This window comes from Canis lupus, chromosome 12 (genome assembly GCF_003254725.2).
Source record: "Canis lupus dingo isolate Sandy chromosome 12, ASM325472v2, whole genome shotgun sequence".
NCBI lineage: Eukaryota > Metazoa > Chordata > Mammalia > Carnivora > Canidae > Canis > Canis lupus.
In genome coordinates this window covers 2,312,244-2,335,347 of record NC_064254.1, presented here as the reverse complement: position 1 = coordinate 2,335,347, position 23,104 = coordinate 2,312,244, and the positions used below count along the sequence as shown (strand labels likewise).

The 23,104-nt window shown below is 40.6% G+C and overlaps 1 protein-coding gene across 2 annotated transcripts; it reads right to left on the bottom strand.

Annotated features, from left to right (window-relative positions):
* Window positions 1-13,969: 13,969 nt before the first annotated feature.
* LOC112641374 (SLA class II histocompatibility antigen, DQ haplotype D alpha chain-like) lies at window positions 13,970-22,487 on the bottom strand. 2 transcript variants are annotated; one of them, XM_049091988.1, is made up of 5 exons: window positions 22,328-22,487; window positions 18,236-18,484; window positions 17,505-17,786; window positions 17,063-17,237; window positions 13,970-16,887 (listed from the first exon to the last, which is right to left on the bottom strand). In XM_049091988.1, exons 1-4 carry the CDS (start codon window positions 22,407-22,409, stop codon window positions 17,083-17,085), a joined length of 768 nt encoding a protein of 255 aa, XP_048947945.1. In that variant the 5' UTR covers window positions 22,410-22,487; the 3' UTR covers window positions 13,970-16,887; window positions 17,063-17,082. The 2 variants fall into 2 exon arrangements, with proteins under 2 accessions (XP_048947945.1, XP_035553807.2); XM_035697914.2 differs by having other exon boundaries at window positions 13,970-15,588.
* Window positions 22,488-23,104: the final 617 nt, after the last annotated feature.

Genomic DNA, 23,104 nt, shown 5'->3' with positions numbered 1-23,104 from the left:
ATATTGCTGTAATCAACACAGGGTTTCTCGACATCTTTTTGTGTCTGTCTTTGCCTCTCTGTTTCTGTTGTGTCTCTCACTCTTTCATTGCGTCTCTGCCTGTCTCTCTACTAACTACACCTTTGCCATTATTTATTTGGATCTCTTTGTTTCTTTTTGCATCACTCTTTATTGTCTGCACATATCTCTTCCAATTAGTATTTTGTATTCCTTGGTAAATACCTAGCAGTGCAATTGCTAGATCCTAGTGTAGTTCTGCTTTTAACCTTTTGAGAAACATCCATACTGCTTTCCAGAGCAGCAACACCAGTATGCATTCCCACCAACAGTGTAAGAGAGTTCCCGCTTCTCCCCAAGTGTGCCAATATTTTTTGTTTATGTTGTTAATTACAGCCATTTTGACTCTTGTGAGGTGGGATCTCATTGTGGTTTTGACTTATATTTCCCTGATGGCAAGTGATATTGAGCATTTTTTCATGTGTCTGTTCACCATCTGGATATCTTCTTTGGAAAAACGTCTATGCATGACTTCTCTTTTTTGAACTGGGTTATTTGTGTTTTGAGGGTTCAGTTTGTAAGTTCTTTATGGATTTTGGATACTAATTCCTTATCAGATATGTCATTTGCAAATATCTTCTCCCACTGCATAGGCTGCCTCTTAGTTTTGTGGATTGTTTCCTTTGCTGTGCAGAAACTTCTTATTTTTGCTGGAGTCCTTTGTGTTTTCTATATAGAATATCATGTCATCTGCAAATAGTAAAAGTTTGATTTCTCCCTAGGTGAATTGGATGCCTTTATTTCTTTTTGTTGTCTGATTGCTGAGGTTAGGACTTCTAGTACTATGTTGAACAACAGTGGTGAGAGCGGACATCCTTGTCTTATTTCTGACAAGAAACATCATTGAAGATTATATTAAACGTGGGGTTTTTGTCTATGGCCTTTATTATGTTGAGGTATGTTCCCACTGACCCGACTGTGGTGAGGGTTTTTTTTTTTTATCATGTGTGGATGTCATACTTATTAAATGCTTTCTCTGTATCTATCGAGAAGGTCATATATTTCTTATATTCTCTTTTGGTTTTTTTTAAAGATTCTACTTATTTATTCATGAGAGACACACACAGAGAGAGAGACAGAGACATAGGCAGAAGGAGAAGCAGACTCCTTACAGGGAGCCCAATGTGGGACTCGATCCTGGACTGGGATCACACCCTGAGGTAAAGGCAGCCGCTCAACTCCTGAGCCCCCCAAGCATCCCTTCTCTTTTATTAATGTAGTGTATCATGATGATTGATTTGTGAATATTGAACCAGCCTTGCAGCCCAGAAATAGATCTCACTCTAGCATGGTGAATATACTGTTGGATTTGGTTTGCTAGTGTTTTATTGAATTTTTTTACTGAAAAATTTTTATCCAGGTTTATCAGGAATATTAGACTATAGTTCTCTCTCTTACTGGAGTCTTTATCTGGTTTCAGAATCAAGGTAATGTTGGCTTCACAGAATGAATTTGAAGTCTTCCTCCCATTTCTTTTTTGGAAAATGTGGGAAGAGTGGATATTAATTCTTCTCTAAATGTTTGGTAGGATTCTCCTGGGAAGCCATCTCGCCCTGGCCTTTGTTTGTTGGAAAACTTTTTTTATTACTGATTCAGTATCTCTGCTGGTTATTGGTCTTTTGAAGTTTTCTATTTCTTCCCATTTCAGTTTTGGTAGTTTCTATGTTTCTAGGAATGCTTCCATTTCTTCCAGGTTTTCAATTTGTTGGCATATAGTTTTTCATAATAACTTCTTAAAATTGTTTGTATTTCTGTGGTATTGGTTGTGATCTTTCCTCTTTCGATGTTGATTTTATTTATTTGGATCCCTTCTCTTTTCTTTATTGATAAGTCTGGTTAGGGATTTATCAATTTGATGAAGTTTTTCAAAGATCCAGCTCCTGGTTTCATTGATCTGCTCTATTGTTTGTTTGTTTGTTTTAGTTTCTGTATCACTTATTTCTGCTCAAATATTTATTATTTCCTTTCTTCTGCTTTAGGCTTTGTGTGTTGTTCTTTTTCCTGTAGCTGTAGGCTCCTTTCAGTGTAAGATTAGTTTGTTTATTTAAGACTTTTCTTGTTTCTTAAGGTAAGCCTGTATTGCTATATACTTCCCTCTTAGGTCCACTTTTGCCCTATCCCAAAGGTTGAGACCAGTGTGCTTTCATTTTCATTTGTTTCCAAGTATTTTTTATTTCTTCTTTGATTTCTTGACTTACCCATTCATTGTTTAGTAGCATTTTGTTTAACCTCTATGATTTTCTTTCTTGGGATTGCCTTTAAGTTTCATAATATTGTGGTCAGAAAATATGTACAGTATGATCTCAGTCTTTTTGTCTTATTGAGGCCTGATCTGTGACCTAATATGTGACTGTTCTGGAGACTGTCCTTGAAAAGAATGTGCATTCTGCTACTTTAAGATGGATGTTCCAAATATATCTGTTAAATTCATCTGGTCCAGGGATGCCTGGGTGGCTCAGCAGTTCAGCACCTGCCTTCGGCCCAGGCCATGATCCTGGAGTCTTGGGATGGAGTCCCACTTCAGGTTCCCTGCATGGAGCCTGCTTCTCCGTCTGCCTGTATCTCTGCCTCTCTGTGTGTCTCTCGTGAATAAATAAATAAAAACTTAAAAAAAAAGTTCATCTGGTCCAGTGTGTCATTCAAAGTCATTGTTTCCTTGTTGATTTTCTTTTCTTCTTTTTTCTAAAAAAGGATTTTATTTGTTTGACAAAGAGAGATAGAGATAGAGATAGAGAGAGAGAGAGAGAGAGAGAGAGGGAAAGCACAAGTAGGGGGAACAGCTGGTGGAGGGAAAGGGAGAAGCAGTCTCCTTGCTTAGCGCTGAGCATGGAGCCCGATAAGGGCTCGATTCCAGGACCCTGGGATCACTATCAGAGCCTAAGGCAGCCATTAAGAAACTGAGCCACCCAAGCACCCCTCCTTGTTGATTTTCTGCTTAAATAATCTGTCCAGTGAGGTAACTGAAGTGTTTTAGTCCCCTACCATTATTGTATTATTACCAATGAATTCCTTTGTTTGTTATTCATTATTTTATTTATCTAGGTGCTCCCATATTGGCTGCATAAATATTTTCAATTGTTATGTCTTTTTATTGGAGTATCTACTTTATTATGATATATAATATCATAATATTTTCTTCATGTCTTGTTACAGGATTTGTTTTAAAGTCTCATTTGTCCAATATAAGTATTGCTATTCTGGCTTTCTTTTGACAAGCATTTGTGTGATAAATGTTTCTAAATGTTTCTCCATCCCCTCATTTTTTTTTAAGATTTATTTATTTATTTATGATAGACACACACACACACACACACAGAGAGAGAGAGAGAGAGAGAGGCAGAGACACAAAGGAGGGAGAAGCAGGCTCCACGCCGGGAGCCTGATGCGGGACTCGATCCCATGACTCCAGGATCGCGCCCTGGGCCAAAGGCAGGCGCTAAACCTCTGAGCCACTCAGGGATCCCCAATCCCCTCTTTTTTAATCTGCAGTTGTGTTTAGGTATAAAATGAGTATCTTGTAGCCAGCACATAGGAGAGTGGGGTTTTTGTTTTTGTTTTTGTTTTTGTTCTTTATCCATTCTGACACCCTGTGTCTTTAACTGGAGCATTTAGTCCGTTTACATTCAGAGTAATTATTGATAGATTGTATTTAGTGCCATTTTATTACTTGTTTTGTCATTATTTCTGCAGCTTTTCTCTGTTCCTTTGTTGTCTTTGTCACTTTTGTTCTTTCCTTTCCACTCAGAGATTCCCCTTTAATATTTCTTCCTGGGATGGTTTGGTGCTCATGACTCCATTAATATTTGTTTGGGAAACACTTTATCTCTTCTATTCTGAATGATAGCCTTGCTAGATAGAGTACTCTTGGCATCAGATTTTTCCCATTCAGCATGTTGATATATTATGCTATGCCCTCCTGGCTTGCTATATTTCTGTTGAGAAATTTGTATCTAACCTTATGGGTCGTCCCTTGTAAGTTAAGGACTTTTCTGCTTTTAGAAGTTTTTCTTTAGTTTTGTATTTTGCAAATTTAATTACAATATGTCTTGGTGTTAACCTGCTTTTGTTGATTTTGGTGGGAGTTCACTGTGCCTCGTGGATCTGGATGTCTGCTTCCTTCCCAGGATTAGAGAAATTTTCAGCTATTATTTCCTCACATAAATTTTCTGCACTCTCTTCTCTCTCTTCTTCTTCTGGGATGCCTAAGATACAAATGTTATTACATGAAGTCACTGAGTTCCCTAAGTCTGTTGTGTTCCATAATTCTTTCTCTCTTTTGTTCAGCTTCGTTATTTCCCATTATTTTGTGTTCTATATCAGTTATTCATTCCTCTGCTTCTTCCAGCCTTGTATTCATGGTATCCAGTCTGTTTCCAATCTCGGTTATTGCATTTTTCATTTCTGACTGAAGCTATTTTAACTCTTTTATTTTTGTAGTAAGGGCCTCTGTGAAGTCTTTCATACTTTTCTCAAGCTCAGTGAGTATCCTTATGATTGTTGTTTTAAATTCTCCATCAGGCATGTTACTTATATCTGTTTCACTTGGATCTCTTATTCTTTCACTTGGAATTCCTCCATCTTAGCATTTTGTCTATGTCTCTACCTTCTTCTCTGTGTTAGAAAAGCCTGGTAAGGGATACCTGGGTGGCTCAGCAGTTGAGCATCTGCCTTTGGCTCAGGGTGTGATCCCGGGTCCAGAGAGTGAGTCTTACATCAGGCTCCCTGTAGGGAACCTGCTTGTCCCTCTGCCTGTGTCTCTGCTTCTCTCTGTCTCTCATGAATAAGTAAATTAAAAAAAAAAAAAAAAAAAGCCTGCTAAATTTCCTGCTCCTGAGAGTAATGTTTCATGAAGAAGAGGTCATATAGCGTCCAGTGCCTGAGATTTCAGGGAATGTGTCTTGTGTGTGCTGCATGCGCTCAGCCGTTCTATTTTGGCTGCTCCATTCTTCAGGATAATAAAGGAGGCCATCCTTTCCTGCAGTGTGTGCTGTTTGGTTCTTGACCAGAATTGGCAAATTTTAAGTAGGCATGCTCTGGCCTGCTTGTTAAATGAGACTTGATACTACTTCCATTAGAACTGAAGCCTTGCGGAACCTTCTATTGGAAGACATGGTGTGGACTAGAGTTTCTGCTGGTCTTCTGGGGAAGGGGCATGCTGAGCTTGATGGAAATTGGCCATTGTGCTGGAGTGCAGAGGTGTGGCACTTGGTGTAAGCAGGTTAGGAAGATAGTTCGGGGCTAAGCTACCTTCCAAAGGCTGCTCTGTGTTTATGATGAGGGGTGGAGGAGGGTAATGGCACTAGCCAGCTCCTTTGTCCCCAGAGAGGCATCTCCCTGAACTCTGCCTGTCAGGGACCAGCCCTAAGAAGAGGGAATAATCTCTCCTCTCTCCACCCCTCACGTCTCCCAAGCATTCTTCAGATCACCCCCTGACCTTTAAAACTCCAGTCCTTAAGTCTTGCTGGTTGCAAGAATTCCTGAAATCCTGCCCCCCCCCCCTCATTTTCCCAGCCAGTGGCTTGGGGGGAAGTGTTCTCCTTGCACATTCCCCGATGTGCTGCTCTCTCTTGCCTTTCTCTGTGACCATGACTTCCTCCTCTCTGCAGCCCCTTGATCTGTTTCTCCCCCAAACCACTGCTCTGTACTTCCTACCGTCCTCAGTGTGGCTTCTTCTATTCCTGTAGTTGTGAAAATGGTTCTGTCAGTCTTCAGGTTGATTTCTGGGGTATTTGGATTGATTTGATAATCAACTAGTTCGAGGGATGAGACAAGTCTAGGGTCCCCTAAAGTGCTGCAATCTTAGCTCCTCTGTCCTTTCATTTTGGATAAATTTCTTTGTCTCCTCATTTAATCTGCCTCTCTATGTCTGTTTCTGTGTTAAGAAAGTCAGCTCTGTCTTCTGTTCTGGAAAGTAGTGACTTTATGAAGGAGAGGTCTTGCAGTGGCCTACAGTATAGTGTCTCCAGTTTATGGGAACCTAACACTTCAGGACAGTGTCCTTGTGTGTTGTGTCTGAGTCACTTTTCCTTTCAGTGCATTGTCTGCACTGGCTCTCTGTCTATTGCGCTGTGCTTGCTCTTTGTGGTGCTAGTGGAACCCAAGTGCCCAGCTCTGAGGGCTGTGTCTGCCAGGAAATTTGGGCACAGGATGGAGGTGTTAGCAAAATTTTTACTGGGACACTAGTCTTAAGCCAGATCCACTGAAGCACTGCCGTGGTTGGGGGCTACATGCTGGGGTAGCCAGGGGACTGAGGCTGGGTATGGCTGGGTTCGGCAGGGCCTAGCACAGGATGATGGTTGGGGGCATGAAGCTGGTCTCAGTGCAAGGTGGGAGCTATGCACAGCACTCAGTGGTGGCTGGGTGCTGCTCAGTGCCTGGGTGCTGTGGAGTGGCTGGCCACAGTGTGTGGCGGCAGTGTGCACTCCGCCAAGGCTGTGCATCCTGCAGCTTGGAAGGATGCAGTGAGGCTTTAACCAAATTTGCCCTGAGCTTAGGGCTGAGGCTAGTGGGCTTGGAGTGGCAAGTCCTCAGAACCCGTGGGCCTGGCACACTGCTAATAGGTTAGGTAGCAAATGTCTGCGCAGTGCCACTTGCTGCAGGTGGCTCTGTGTTTATGCTGGCAGGATGGGTGAGAAACTGGTGACTGCCAGCTCCTCTTTCAGAGAAGTCTCCTAACATGCTCTAAAGTCACTATGAACAGATCTGTCCCCTGTTTGCCCCCATCCTGTGTCAACTGCCCTTTTTATGTTGCCTCTGTGCAGGCTGCTGTCTTTTTTTTTTTAGAAGGTCAAAATTTGAGTATTTTTATTAAATATATTTTTGGCTTCATGTTTTAAATTTAAAGTCAATTTGCCAACATATAGTGGAACTCCCAGTGCTCATCCCATCGTGTGTCCTCCTTAATGCCCATCAGCCAGTTACCCCATCCTCCCTCCCACCTCCCCTTCAGAACCCTTTGTTTCCCAGAGTCAGGAGTCTCTCATGGTTTGTCTCCCTCTCTAATTTTTCCCCACCCAGTTTCCCTCCTTTCCCTCATGGTCCCTTTCACTATTTCTTATATTCCACATATGAGTAAAACCATATGATAGTTGTCTTTCTCCAATTGACTTATTTCACTCAGCATAATGGCCTCCAGTTCCATCCATGTTGATGTAAATGGTGGGTATTCGTCTTTTCTGAGGGCTGAGTAATATTCCATTGTATCTATAGACCACATCTTCTCTATGCATTCATCTGTCGATGGACATCATACCTCCTTCCACAGTTTGGCTATTGTGGACATTGCTGCTATGAACCCTGGGGTGCAGGTGTCCCATGGTTTCCCTATCTCTGTATCTTTGGGGGAAATACCCAGTAGTATAATTGCTAGGTCCTAGGGTAGCTCTATTCTTAATTTCTCGAGAGACCTCCACACTGTTTCCCAGAGTGGCTGCACCAGCTTGCATTCCCACCAGCAGTGTAAGAGGGTGCCCACATCCTCCCCAATATTTGTTGTTTTCTGTCTTGTTACTTTTAGCCTTTCTCACTGGTATAAAGAGGTATGGATTTGTATTCCCTGATGGCAAGTGAGGTGGAACACTTTTTAATGTGTTGCCCATGTGTAGGTCTTCTTTGGAGAAATGTCTATTCATGTCTTCTGCCCATTTCAAGGCTGGATTGTTTGTTTCTTGGATGTAAAGTTGCATATGTTCTTTACAGATCTTGGATACTAGCCCTTTATCTGATATGTCATGTACAAATATCCTTTCCCATTCTGTAGGTTGTCTTTTAGTTTTGTTGACTCTTTCCTTTGCTGTGCAGGAGCTTTTTATCTTGATGAAGTCCTAAAAGTTCATTAGTGCTTTTGTTTCCCTTGCCTTTAAGGGACATGTCTTGCATAAAGTTGTTGTGGCCAAGGTCAAAAGGAGAAACTAGGATTTTGATGTATCCTGTCTCACATTTAGGTCTTTCATCTATTTTGAGTTTATTTTTGTGTATAGTATAAGAGAACAGTCTGGTTTCATTCTTTTGGACATGGCTGTCCAATTCCCAACACCATTTATTGAAGAGACTGTCTTTATTCCAGTGGATAGCCTTTCCTGCTTTGTTGAAGACGAGTTGACCATCGAGTTGAGGGTCCATTTCTAGATTCTTTATTCTGTTCCATTGATCTATATGTCTGTTTTTGTGTCAGTACCATGCTGTATTGATGATTACAGCTTGGTAATATAGTATTATGATACCGTCAGCTTTGGTTTTCTTCTTCAACATTCCTTTGGCTACTTGGGGTCTTTTCTGGTTCTATACAAATCTCAGGATTATTTGTTCCAACTCTGTGAAGAAAGTCCATGGTATTTTGATAAGAATTGTATTGAATGTGTAGATTGCTCTGGGTAGCAGAGACATTTTCACAATATTGCACGAGAAACCAAAAGATACCTAGGAAAAAACTTAACCAATGAGGTAAAGCATCTGTACTATAAAAACCACAGAACATTTGTGAACGAAACTGGGGAAGACACCAAGGGATGGAAAAATGTTCCATGCTCATGGATTGAAAGACTAAATATTGTGAAAATGGTTGCTGTCTTGTTAAAGGCAGTGATCCTGCTATCACTCACCCCTCCAGCTCACCCAGTGCTGGGTCAGCTGACTTTTAAAGTTCCAGGCCCCAGGTCTCACTGGTTTTAAAAACTCACAGAATTCAGCCCATCTGGTTATTAAGGCCAGCTTTTATGAGGATTAATCTTCCCTGTGGAGCTTCCTGGTGTGAGGGCCTCTTTCTCAGCCCTCTCCTTGTGTGCAGCCCCCTCCTTCTTGTAGGTAGCCTCCTTCGACAATTCTGAGCTGAAGGGTTAACTTTCAGATGAAACTTCTCTATTTATAGTTGTGGAGTTTGCTCTACCAGTCTTCAGATCACTCTCTGGCTTACTGACTTGGGTGATTGGATGATAATCGGTGACAAACATGGGACAGGGAGAACTCAGGGTCCCCCTACTCTGCCACCTTCCTCAAGTCTATCTTTTCATTAAGGATCTCACTGAGGTCCTCCACTCTTTTCCCGAGTGCGTTGAATATCTTTATGACCATTACTTTAAATTGTCTATTAGGCATATTAATTTTCCCCTTTTGGTTGAATTCTTTTCCTATGATTTAGTCCTGTTCTTTTAATTTTTTGAAAAGATTTTATTTATTTATTCATGAGAGACACAGAGAGAGAGAGAGGCAGAGGCATAGGCAGAGGGAGAAGCAAGTTCTTGTGGGGAGCCCAATATGGAACTAGGCCCCAGGCCTGCGTGATCACGCCCTGAGCCAAAGGCAGATGCTCAACCACTGAGCCACCCAGGGTCCCTGTCCTATTCTTTTCATTTGAGACACATTCCTTTGTTTCTTCATTATGTCCAACTCCCTCGGTCTCTTTCTATGTGTTTGGAATGTCAGCTACATCTCCTGCTCTTGAAATTAGTGGCTTTATGAAGGAGAGGTCCTGTGGTGCCCTGTAGTCCAATGTCCCCTGTTCACCAGAACCTGGTGCTTCAGGGTTGTCTCCTATACGTTGCATGTCCCCTACTGTTGTTGCTGAGCCACATTTGACTTCAGTTCAGCTGTCTGCAATGGCTCTCTTTCCCTGATGGAGGCAGGGTTTTGTCCTTGTGTTAATGAGGCAATCTGGGACTGCACTGAGCCTGAATTGAATCAGACCAGGTGTTTGCCAGAGATAGGGTAACACTGAACTGCTGGTTGCTTTCTCTGTGTTGTCTTTTGAGAAGCTTTCACTCTTGGGTGGGGCCTGCAGTCAGACCAGATGTCTGCCCTCAGCTGGTTGCTGGGGCTGTAGTTGGACTCATCTATGCAGTGATCTTCCCTTCCCCTCTTCCCCAGGCAGGAGCCACTTTGGAGTTGTGCTGGCTCCTTTTAGGGCTGCCGCACCCTGCCAGGCCTGTGGCACACCTTTGGATGGGCTCTGGCCAGAGGTATTATAGAGGCAGATCCACAGGAGAAGTCCGGCAGGGCATGAGGTGTTATCAAGGTTTGTATAGGTCTGATGTGGGACAGCTCCTGGAGCTGAGATCCGGTTGAAGTGGGTATGTTTGTAGGAGAATGTGGGGAGTGGGGTGCACTGTTAGCAAGTTAGGTAGAACGTGTTGTTGCTGCCCTGGTTCCTGCAAGTGTCTGTGTGTCTAGGATGGGGATAAGGGATGCAAATGGAACCCACCAGCTCTTTTGTTCTTAAAGAAGCCTCTCAAAGATCCCTGCCACTCCAACACATGCTCTGAGATTAGTAAACAAAACTCCCTCCAGTGTACACTACCACCATCCAACCCCCCCACCCCTCACCCCTGGTGGTTTTCAAACTGCTGCTTGCATGCTGTATCTCCATGGGATTGTTTGTTGTGTTATCTCTTTAAGGGCAGGGACTCAATTTTCTATTGCCCTCCGGCTCCCAGGCTCCCCGGGAGTCAAGCCTGATGATTTTTAAAGACCCAGATGTTAGGCCCTATTGATTGTAAGAACTGGCAAAATTGTGTTGTTCTAGTTTTCAAAGTCAAATGTTATAGGGGTTTGTCTTTCCTGTGTGGGTTCCACCTGCCTGGTGTGAAGGCCTCCTTCTTACCCCTCTCTGAGGCCACAGCAGCCCTCTCTTGTGGACAGTTGTATAGATCCTTTAATTCCTGACCCATCTCTGCCCTCCTTTCCTTCTTGGTTGTGACCTCTTCCTTCCATTTAGCTGTGGAGAGTCTGTTCTGCCAGTCTTTGGGTGGTTTTCTGGGGTATTTACACTGATGTGGATTTTATCTAGTTGTATCCATGGGATGAGGTGAACTTAGGGTCCAGCTACTCTGCTCTCTTCCCTCAAGTCCTCCTCTGTCCCTTTTTAAATCAGTTTGTTTTCTTAATTCTTGATTTATATGAGTAACTTTATATTAACCACTTGTGAGATAGATGGTTTACAAAATATGTTTTTTTCTTATTCCACAGGTTGCCTTTGCATTTGGCTAATCGTTTGTACAGAAGTTTTAAATTTGATGTAGTTATATTTATTTTTGTTTATTTGGGTTTTTTTGGTTTTGTTTTTTTTCTTTCTTTTTTTTCCCCTTTGGCTATGATTTTATACCCAAGAAATTGTTGCCAAGACCTATTCATTAAAAGTGAAAACAGTTATTTCTTTTTTATTGAGGTATAATTGACATATAGCGCTATATTATTTTCAGGTGTACACATGGTTTGATATTTGTATATCTTGTGAAATGATTACTACAATAAGCCTACTTAACATCTGTCACCACACAAAATTAATCGAAGTATAATTGACACACAATATTATATGAGTTTCAGGTGTACAACATTCATATGCATTATGAAATGATCTCTGTAATAAGTCTAGTTACCATTTGTCACCAAAGTTAATACAGTAGTATTGTCTATTCCCTGTGCTATACATTACATCCCCATGGTTTATTTATTTTAAAACTGAAGTTTGGGCAGCCCCCGTGGCGCAGCGGTTTAGAGCTGCCTGCAGCCTGAGGTGTGATCCTGGAGACCACAGATCAAGTCCCATGTCAGGCTCCCTGCATGGAGCCTGCTTCTCCCTCTGCCTGTGTCTCTGCCTCTCTCTCTCTCTCTCTCTCTCTCTGTGTTTCTATGAATAAATAAATAAAATCTTAAAAAAATAAAATAAAACTGAAGTTTATGCTTCCTGATACTTTCATCCATTTTGCCCAACACCCAACCCCTCTCTCTTCTGGCAACCATCAGTGTGTTTTCTGTATTTAGGAGTCTGGTTTTGTTTTCTCATTTGTTTTGTTTTTTAGGTTCCACATACAAGTGAAAATCTATGGTATTTGTCTTTCTCTGTCTGACTTATTTCATTTAGCATAGAACCTTTAAGGTCTATTTGTATTGTCACAAATGGCAAGATTTCATTCTTTTTTATGACCGACTGGTATTCCATTTTGTGGTGTGTGTTGGTGTAACATTTGCTTTATCCCTTCATCATCAGTGGGGACTTAAAACGTTTCCATGTCTTGGCTACGGTATGTAAAGTTGCAGTGGATATGAAGGTGCAGTTATCTCAGTTTTTTGAGGAGCCTCCATATTATTTGGTTGAGCCAATTTAGTTTCTGAAAAACAGTGTGTAAGGGTTCCCTTTTTTCCATATGCTTGCCAACACTTGTTATTTCTTACTTTCTTGGTGACAGCCATTCTAACAGGTGTGAGGTGATGTCTCATTGTGGTTTACATTTGCATTTCCTTAATGATTAATGATGTTGAGTATGTTTTCATGTTAGCTGTTGGCCATTTGAATGCTTTTCTTGGAAAAATGTCTATTCAGGTCATTAAAATGTCCATAAGGTCCATTTGGTCTAAGGTATAGCTCAAGTCCATTATTCCTATTTTTACAGGATTATTTATTTATTTATTTATTTGCTTTACATACTATACAATATCTATTTCATCTCATACATTTGTTCAAGCCACCTCTAATCTCCACCAACTGCTTAATTCCTGTGCAATGGTTATGTGTTACCTTGTTCATTTCCTTTATAAATTCTTCAGAGTTTGTTATTATATATTTGTGGAACTATTTTGTATATGCATTTTTCTTCCTACTAGAATGTAAAGTCTGTGAAGACAATGAACATATCTGTTTTCATATCAATTTAATACTCTCAGAATGTAGTATGGTATGTGTCACAACACTGGTATTCAATAACCATTTTTATTTTTGCATTATTAATTAAATTAGTTTATATATTAGCCATGTTTGGGGCTTAGTCCAGTCAAGATAAAGAGAGTATTACTTTGCTTTCCTTCAATATTATCCTTGTGACATATGTATTCTTTAGGGTTACATTTCTGAGAGGTTCATGGTGTGGAGCAAGTTTTGGATACTCATGGCTTCCTACCTGGGATAAAAAATGAGGAAAACCTTAAAAATGAATGTTAACTTCAAACAGAATGCTTTTTAACCTAGTTTTTTTCTTTGTCTTTCCTGGGATACTTAAAAGAAACCCTTTTTATCATGGAAAATTTCAACAATATGTAGTGGTAGAGAGAATAGTGCCAAGTATCAACAGTCCACCCTTAATAATTATTAATTCATGGATAATTTTGTAAACCTACCCACTTAATTTTACACATATACTCGATTAGTTTGATGATATTCTTATAAATCATATCATTTTATCGATGAATATGTTATTATGAAATCTAAAATTTAATGACTTTTTGGAAACATAACATTGCCATTATCACACCCAAAATTAGATTAAAAATTTCCTAATAGAGTCAGAGTTCAATTTTTGTGATTGTTTCACAAGAATTTTTTAACAGTTCTTTTATTTGAATATGCATCCAAACAAAACCTAACATTTGGTTGATATGTATCTTAATTTTTTTAATATGAATTTTATCTGTTCTTTATTTTCCCTGCAAATGATTTGCTGAATAAAAGGATTTTCTAATTATGTATTTTTAAATAGTATGATATTAAATATTAATAGTCACAATTTATGCACACAATCAGAAATAATTAAAATAACTCAAATAATTTTTAAAATCACATAATTTAGTATCATGAAGATTGATATCTTTGTTTACAGTAATGTCATGTGATGATCTCACTTTTAACTTTTAGCTAATATCGAAATTATTGTGCTTGTTGTTAGAATTAATATAAATTCTATTTTAAAATTATATGAAGTCTTACAAATGAAGCAAGCCCCTTAATAAAATGCATCTTCCATTAAATTTGTTTTCCTCAGTATTTCATTGAGAAGGAGTCTGAGTAAGTCAGTATTTGTGTATTCCTAGGGCACTGGTCATAATGGGATTCAGTATACACCTTATAGTACAATAATGCACACACACACACACACACACACACACACACACCTTTACCCAAATTCCTGAGTTCCCATCTCACGATTCCTTGAGATTTATATAACATTTATTTGACAGCCTATTGCCAAAAACTCTCCCTGAGTACATTAGTGCATTTTCAGATGATTACATTTTTTATACTAAAATTTTTATTTTATACCTTTGACATCATAATTGCTGACATTCTTTTAATACAGTTTATTTTTTTTTAATTTTTATTTATTTATGATAGTCACACAGAGAGAGAGAGAGGCAGAGACACAGGCAGAGGGAGAAGCAGGCTCCATGCACTGGGAGCCCGACGTGGGTTTCGATCCCGGGTCTCCAGGATTGTGCCCTGGGCCAAAGGCAGGCGCTAAACCGCTGCGCCACCCAGGGATCCCAATACAGTTTATTTTAAAGCAATTTAAGGTTCACAGCAAAATTGAGTGGAAGGTACAGAGATTTCCCATATATCCGTGTCCCCACCAGGTACAGCCTCCCCTACTATCAGCATCCCTTACCAGAGTGGTACATTTATTACAATTGATGACACTATTTTGATAGATTATTATCACCAAAGTCCATAGTTTCCATTAGGGTTCACTCTTGGTGTACATTTTGTGGGTTTGAACAAACGTGTAATGGCATGTACCTACCATTATAATACAATGTAGAGTAGTTTCACTGGCCTGACCTCCTCTGCGTTCTGTTACCTACATTTTCTTGATAACTTCTGGGTCAGATTCCCTAAATTTACTAGTTCCTAGTCTCCATTGTTAATTATTCTCTTACTTCTACCTCACAGGTAACTCTTGATCCTTGAATTATCCCCAAAGTAAATATGCATAAGGTCTGTTACAATATAGCATATCTTTGGTCTTAAAAACCTCAAGTCAAATTCTTACGACTTACTGTTCTAAGAATTCTCTTAGCAATCTTCCACTAGTGACATGACTGCTATACCCTATCTATTCTCTTAGCCTAAGCCAATCTCAGAGTCTCTAAGTTGCTGGGGAAAACAAAATCCTCTCTTTAGCTTATGAAAAGAAATTCATTCACAGCTCCATTTTTGAATCTTCTAAATCATTAATGGACTCAGAAAAAGAGAAGTGCTTTTAATATGATATAATCAATTCTTTTTAATAATACAGATACAAATAGCAATGTTTTCTTATGTATTTCCATATTATGTGTAATCAAGATTATTCAAATTCTGTCAATAACTGCAAGGAAAGTATTATTACTTCCAGAGAATTCTGAGATGAGTCTCAGAATACATATGCGCAGTGTTAAAATGTTTAAAATATTAGCTATAAAGTGCTGAATCCTGAATTTGGATTTAAGTTTCTTTTCATCAAACTCTACTATGTCAACTATTGTGTTAAAATTGTCTTTTTTTTCTCCCAATTACACTTTAAATTCACTGATACAGGTGGTGTGGCCAGGGACAGCCTCATACATTTTATAGCTGTTCCATAATATTGCCTTAGACACCATGTATGGACACAGTACTTGCAGAGTGAAAAGACTAAGGCCAATATGTGCCTAAAATAATTTCAAAGGGAAAATGACTCCGAGTCAAGTCACATACACTTTCCGAGTGAAGCTTTAGACAACTCAAGAACACCAGAGAATTCCATCTGTTGATCCATTTCCTCTGCAAGTTTCCACTAGAAGACAATGAATCTAAAGAGAATACAGCATCCATAGCTGCCAGTACATTATCTCCACTATGTTGTCCCTGCTGGCCTTTCTCTCTCATAGATTCATTCTTTCCAAATACAAGAGGGATGAGGGGTGGGGCATGGGACTGGAGTTATTGGGGTGTTGTGCAGTTTCCTTGGGTGCCCAGGGATGCACAGGGATACACAGGGATTCAGTGAGCTTGACCTAAGATGATCTGCCTAGAAATATCCTGCAGATATATTCACTCTACTATCCCTGATATGCCACCACAGCCCAGGAAAGTCTACGTGCTTATCTAGAAGAGATTCATGTAAGAGGTGAGGCAAACTACACCTGTGTTCTAAGAAACTTAACCATGTCTATGATTTCTACTCCCTTTCTCATCCTGTTGTTGCTGTCCCTAAGTACCTGTCCTCAGGTACTTACTTTATGGTCTTATTCTAATGCTCTCTTACCCGACTTCCATTTATTTTCCTGCCTAAAGAATTCTTATCTTCTCATGGGTGAGGATGGGAGAGGAAAGCTTCTCCTATCATCATTCATTCTTCACAAATTGAAATTTTAAAGTTTTGGAAAACAATTTGTCTTTTGGTACTTTTGAAATTCAAAATTTCTTTATCTTAACTTATTTCTCTGTCATAGCTTTCTAAAATTATGTTAAAAGAAGTATGGACTTATTTCTTGGCTTTGTATTTCTTCTATACCAAATTTACACCAAGGTCAGAGGGCTTATATTCCTTTTCTTGGTGTCTGAATTGGGGGAGTGTGGCAGTACCCAAACATGAGAATAACAGGAAGAGAGAACCATTATCCTTACCTAAGATATCGAAATATTATCAGCCTATACCTGCATTTTCTGGTGTTTCTGGGCATGAAACATAATATGGAAAGTGAGATTAGGAAGGTATAATAAAAGGGGGGACCAAAGTCCTAATCAGCCCTGAGATGAAAGACAGGAAAAATTGATCTAAAGGATCTCTTAAAGAGAAAATTATTATTTCCATGGGAATGCTAGATCAGAGTAATGAGGGATCAGGTAACTGGTTGGGATATCCCAGAGATCTCATTGTAGTTGACAATTGAGAAAAGAAAAGAAAACAAACAAACAAAAACAGGCAGTCAAGGAAGGGGTAGAATTTAAAGGGTTAGCGCTCAGAGGATATAGTTCTTGAGTCCCAGAGAAGAGGTGACAGAGAAGCATTGGTAGAGAGTAGGAGTATGATGAACTGGGCAAGGAAATAGTGCTAGGTGACCTATCAGGTCCACTCTTCTGCTCTGGGAGGTGGGCATGCAGTGCACCTGCAATAGGACAGACATAGATGGTTGGATTTTAGGGGGCTGCTGTGCTGTCATCATCCCCTCTCCCAATTCTCCTATAACCTTCCAACCACATTTGGGTCCACAAACTCCTCCCACTTTCCATCCTCCTGGACTGTGTCTCCAACTCTCAGCTCTGACAAATCTGAATCCTTACCTTCCTTTCTAGGGTGCAGCTCACAAAGGTCCTTGATGTCTGGAAGTACCACCTGAGCGCAGGCCTTGGATAATGAAGACGGTGCCCATTACGATGCCCACAAGGCCCACAGCCAACCCCAGGGCACAGACCACAGTCTCTGTCAGCTCTGACATAGGGGTTGGAACCTCAGGTTCTGTGAAAATGAGGTTGTGAAAGTCAGAATACAGTGTTGGTTCAAGTACAGGTGTGAGATGGAGTGGGGGGTTGAGGAGGGTGATGGTGCTGTTGGGTCTATGAAGTCTCAGGGCACCAGGCTTAGGGAAGAGAGTGAACTCTGTTATTAGAAACCCTGAAGTGTCATAAACATGCTTTGAGCCTTGAGACTCCAGGGCTGAAAGGCAGGATATTTTGGACTTGACAAAGAAAAGAAGGCACCACAGGAGGTGGAATTCATACATACCCCAGTGTTTCAGAAGTGGCTCATCCAGGCCCCAGTGCTCCACTTTGCAGTCATAAATATCCTCAGCAGAAGGTAGGAAGGTGAGGTAACTGATCTTTGAGAAGGAATGATCCCCTTTGGCGAGGAAGCTGGTTTCAGAAACCCCTTCTGTGACTGAATGCCTATTCTTCAACCACGTGACATTGATCACAGGAGGAAAGATGTTGTCCACGAGACAGATGAGGGTGTTGGGCTGACCCAGCATCACAGGAGACTTGGAAAACACAGTCACCTCAGGAACCTCTGCGGTGAGGAAGCAGCACTGACATGAATTGCAATAACTCTGCCTTGAGGCTCTGCATTGTGTCCTAGAGGAGCCCTCCCAGCAACAGTTCTCCATGCTGTGGTGGAAGGGTTCTTGCTTACCTTCTGCTTGGGAATGCTGTATATGCACTGCCTATACTTTACCCCCGAGCCCTTCTCTATGCAGGTGTGCTTATTAAAGTAGCATATCCACAGGGCGTCTCCTTGAGGGATTCAAGGAACATGGTATGGGAGTAAGGATCCTTGCATTACATGGCAATATTTCAGTTTTCAGATGGGGGAGGATGAGGGTTCAGTAATTACTATGAGAAGATCTGGGGAAATATCCTTGGAAAACAGTGAAGAGTATCTATGCTAGGGAGGAAGGGAAAGAGAGCTGGGATGTGGGGACAGATTCAGTGAAGAGAGGCAGAATGGTAGACACATACCATTGGTAGCAGCAGTTTGGTTGGAACTTTTAGTCAGGATGTTCAAGTTTTGTTTTGCTCTGGCCAAGTTTCTCAGTGCACCCTGTGGGTCAAAACTTGTAAATGTGCTAAACACAGGCAGCCGCCAGACAGTTTCCTTCTTCTCCAGGTCCACGTAGAACTCCTCATCGCCATCAAATTCATGGGTGTACTGGCCAGAGGGACCGTAAGACTGGTAGACATTTATGCCGTAGTAGGCAACATGGTCAGCTGAGCAGCAGGGGTGAGGAGCAGGGAAGCAGAAAACAGAGGGAGAAAAGAACCTTATTCAACCAAGTGACAGAACAAACTGTGGGCAAACAAGTATTACGAGCTTCATCCTTGGCACAGTCTTTAGGCACGTTTCCCAGCACCTGCCCCCTCTCTCTCCGTGTTGGTAGTTGTCCAGTCAGAATACGCTCTGCTTTTCCACTATCGTGTATGCTCCGTGAGAGCACAATTACAACAGTCTTGCTGCTGCTCTTCCCGTGTGTGTAGCTCAGCACCTGGTACGCAGTAGACTTATGATAAATATTACAATGAAATGAAAGAAGGAATGAATAAATTATCATGGCTATAGCTTCCTTTATCAGAAATTCACTTAACTTCTCTCTGCTTCATCAGTTTTATCTCTTAATTCCTTCATCAGTTAATAACACATACATTGATTGCTCTCCCCCCAGGACTGGTTCAGAGCAGAATATTTTCTGCAGAGGTAATGCTTCCTTCCTTCCTTCTTCCTCCTCTCTCCTGCGCCTTCTTCTGCTTCTTCTTATTTTGTCAAAAAAAGCACGAAGGATTGTATTCTTCTAAAAGAGTTTCTTAACTATTTTAGGGTATAAGAAAGAGTATGACAAGGACGGCGACGGTGTTAAAAAGTTTATAAAAAATAAACAATACTCCTAAGGTCTCTGGTTCCTTTTTAAAAAAGATTTTATTTATTTATTTGACAGAGGGAGAGAGCATAAGTAGAGGAGGCAGCAGAGGGAAAGGAAGAAACATGCTCCCCACAGGTAGCCCAACTTGGGGCTCTGTCCCAGGATTCTGGGATCATGACCTGAGCCAAAGGCAGACACTTAACCAATGGAGCCACCCAGGAGCCACCAAGTTCTCTTGTTAACAATGGTAATCCTCAGAGGGGAGCACTTGATTCATCAGAAGTACAAAATGGAACATTCATTAGATTTTAGATTTCTGTCACTCCCCATCCCTCGTGGTTTTTTTTTTCCTTGTAACCCCCTAACCTAATTCTGAGTTGCATTTCTATCACTTTAGGACTCCTGGTAAACTGTGGCCCTTCTCTTCAAATGGACAGTGCATTTTGCAAGGATGCCAAAGTAGAATGGCAGCAGTATGACTCCACCCGGTGAGCCTAACTAGAAAATTTTGTAAAGAGATATGTGAGCTTTTTTATCATTTCCTCCTTATGCTCTTCCTCATTTACTGAACATCAGCAAGATGTCAGACATCATGAGGAGCAGGGAGTCAAACACCCATCAGCATGGTTTCTGTCTTCAAGGAGTTTATTGCGTGGTGGGAGAGTCAAGTGAGTATAGGAGCAAATACAGTACACTGTGGTGAGCCCTGCAGGGAACAGCAGCAGTCTTATGGTCCCACTTCCTCTGCAAATATCTCATCTGCCAGTCAAACCAAAGCACATTCTTCTTGTATGTTCCTTGGCCTTTTTAGGGGTGTGTCTCCTTGAAACAAAGCTATCTTTTCAGACTTCCTGGGTACCTCCAATTCCTTTTGGAAGTTTCTGTTTGGTTAGCAACATTTCAGTTAATTGGTCTCATTGAACATTTTTTTGGCTTCACTATAACCTCCAACGCCTCCATCCCAATGTCTTGCTTTCCAGATTTATCTATGCCTCATCCAACTCTCTTCCTTGCCCAGCATGACCCGCCCCCCCCCCCCCTTGGTGATTACTTAAAGGCCCTCCATCAAACCCTCTGCATCCTCTAGCCTTTATCCTTGGTTACCTTGGTTCCTTTTTCAAACATGAGTATATGCAATTATTCTTTCCATTTGGTGCTTGTCCAAGGCACCATTTGTTGATGAACATCACACTACACGGCTGACTGGAACTGATTCACTTCTGTATTTTCAGCCTCAGCTGAGTCCATAGTTCTGCTCAGCGACATTCCTTCTGCTTTCCTTCATCTTTGAATCCCCAAAATTAATCTCACTGTTTGCTCAAAAGTGTGTATTGAATATCAATTGCTATTCTCAAAGATCACAGACATTTGGGTGAGTGGAGGTTGATAGACACAGAGCTAGTCAAACCATACGGAACTTAATCAGCAGTGGTCAAGGCTGTCGTATGACTCGTGAGCCTAATCACTATTGGGTCCCTTTCCTCATAAAATATTAGAAATCACACTTTGTGACTGCATTGGTATAAAGATAAATATAATCCAGGTTGAATTAAAAATTAAAACATTTTCCTCTACCTCATAAGTTCATTTCTTCTAATTTTAGAAGAAACTAAAACATTTTATGGTGCCCTAGAAGCATCATAGGCCCTTGGCACTGTGCTTACTGGATAAGTTGAGCCTGACCAAGATGTTCTGGCATGATGTTGAAGAAGGAAATTAGAAGTTCTCTGGCAAAGTGAGGCAAACTTCCCTGACCAAATTAAATTAGGATGGGAACACTCATGGCTAACAAAGATGTTGAAAATTAGAGTATGCTCCATTTCACTTCCCCTCTTAAGGCTGCTTGGTTTTTCTACTTTGATTGTTACAAACCTACTCTTTGTAGAAGATATGATATATATGTACAATGGAATATTTTTCAGTCATAAAAAGAATGAAATCTTGCCTTTTGCACAATGTGGTAGGAGCTAGAGCGTGTAATGGTAAGCGAAATAAACATTCAGAGAAAGACAACTATCATAATTTCAGTGATGTGTGGAATTTAAGAAAGAAAACAAAGAAACAAAGAAACAAAAGAAACAAAAATACACTCTTAATTGTAGGGAACAAACTGTTGTTTACCGGAGGATAAGTGACTGGGGGGCATGGATGAAACAGGTGAGGGGATTAAGAATACATTTATCTTGGAGGCACATGGGTGGTGGCTCATTGGTTGAGCGTCTGCCTTCAGCTCAGATCATAATCTTGGGGTCCTGAGATTGAGTCTGGCATCAGGCTCCCCACAGGGAGCCTGCTTCTCCCTCTGTCTATGTCTCTGCCTCTCTCTCTGTGTTTCTCATAAATAAATAAAAATCTTTAAAAGAAAAAAAGTACATTTATCTTGATGAGCACTGAGTAATGTATAGAATTGTTGAATCACTATACCGTACACTAGAAACGTATAGGTTAACCATCCTAGAATTAAATTAAATTAAAAAATTAACTCACACCTGTAATAGAAACAGTTAAGAAACAAGTATGATCATTGACATGGATATGTTTACATTATTGGAAAAATATTTCTAAATACGTATTTGATTTAATTATTATTCCTGAATGACATATATGAGGTCATGTGGTTGAATGACTTGTCTAAAGGTATTCAGCTGGGCTTGTATACCCACTCCCCTCATGCCAGTTCCCAGCATGAAAATGTGTGTAAATTTGAGTCAAAGAAGAGGATACCCTTCCTTATATCTACATAGTATACATAATTCATGAAACTTTTTACCCCAAGTGAGACTATAGAAAAAACATGTATAAAGTTTCAAAATGTTTTCAGAAACATTTGGGAGCAATAGTTCATGACTTTTTAGTAACAAAACAAATTTGGTTTTAGTAACAAAACAAAACATGGAAACATCCCTATACCTTAAGGTAATCATGAATGAATGCCATCAAGCCCTCTAGCCTATATTCACTGGATCTGATATTAGAAATGGAATAATATCCTTGATGAACTCTGCAACATCACAGGGAGCAAAGACAGTGGGTTGGGTCTCTAGTTTCCTGAAGGAAGAATGATTAAAAATTTTAGAATTGCTTAATATTGAGAACACCTTTGAGGAGTCTCCACTATTTTATGCCATTCTCTCTTTTTCCCCTTCCAATTCCTTTTCCCTAGTCTAGTCCCCATATCCCTCAGGTGTGCACTCACCCACAATCTCTTCACCTCCAGAGGGGCTCATCATAATAGTCAGAATGAGGGTCCCCAGAATCAGAACTCTGTTTAGGATCATCCTCTTCTCCGTGCGGTCTCCACACTTGCTGTTCTGAATTGTAGAACTAGGGTGAGGACCCAACAGAAAGGGGAATCTAAAGACACCCAAACCAAAACCTGCCAGGTCAGGTTCTGGCCAATCAGAAAAATGCCTTATGGTGACACTGCTGTTGCCAGTTGAAGAGTTTGTACTAAGAAGCCAGAAGATACTGGGAAATCCCCTTGTTCTGAGGTAGCCTGCATGGAGAGTGGACCTGGGGGAATTACCTAGGACAGGAGGAGGCTCACTCAATCAATCTTTCTATGGATGTGTATGCTTGTTGGTGGCAGCAAGAGGGGCGGAATTTCTGAGTAGCCTCATGTATAGATAACATAATCACTTACATGGTTTTCTTCAGGCTCTTCTTTACAGCCTCCAAAAATTCTCCTATAAATTGATTCCCCTCCTTGGCAATCCTTAACTCCTTCCCTTTTCCTGGCCTCCACATGTAATTTTTTTTTTTTTTTTTGCTTTCATAGTGCATATAAAATTTTCCAAATTTTGATTTATCTACCAGGATATTTCTTCTGATGGTAACCAAGGATTACTTTTGCTTTACTACATATGTAATTCCTGTTAAATTCCTCTTATGGTCTCAAAAGCTCCAGTATTTGCATCTGGGACGATAAAAGAAGTCATAAGGTCATTAATGCTGCCTACAGTAATTGCATCAT

What these genes read in the sequence shown, in the direction of transcription:
- LOC112641374 (XM_049091988.1), bottom strand. Translation starts at nt 22,409, where the DNA reads ATGATCCTAAACAGAGTTCTGATTCTGGGGACCCTCATTCTGACTATT. An exon ending in TGGAGGTGAAGAGATTGTGG is followed by an intron (nt 18,485 to 22,327) that starts GTGAGTGCACAC and finishes CCTGCTGCTCAG; the next exon opens with CTGACCATGTTGCCTACTAC. An exon ending in CCAAACTGCTGCTACCAATG is followed by an intron (nt 17,787 to 18,235) that starts GTATGTGTCTAC and finishes TCCTCACCGCAG; the next exon opens with AGGTTCCTGAGGTGACTGTG.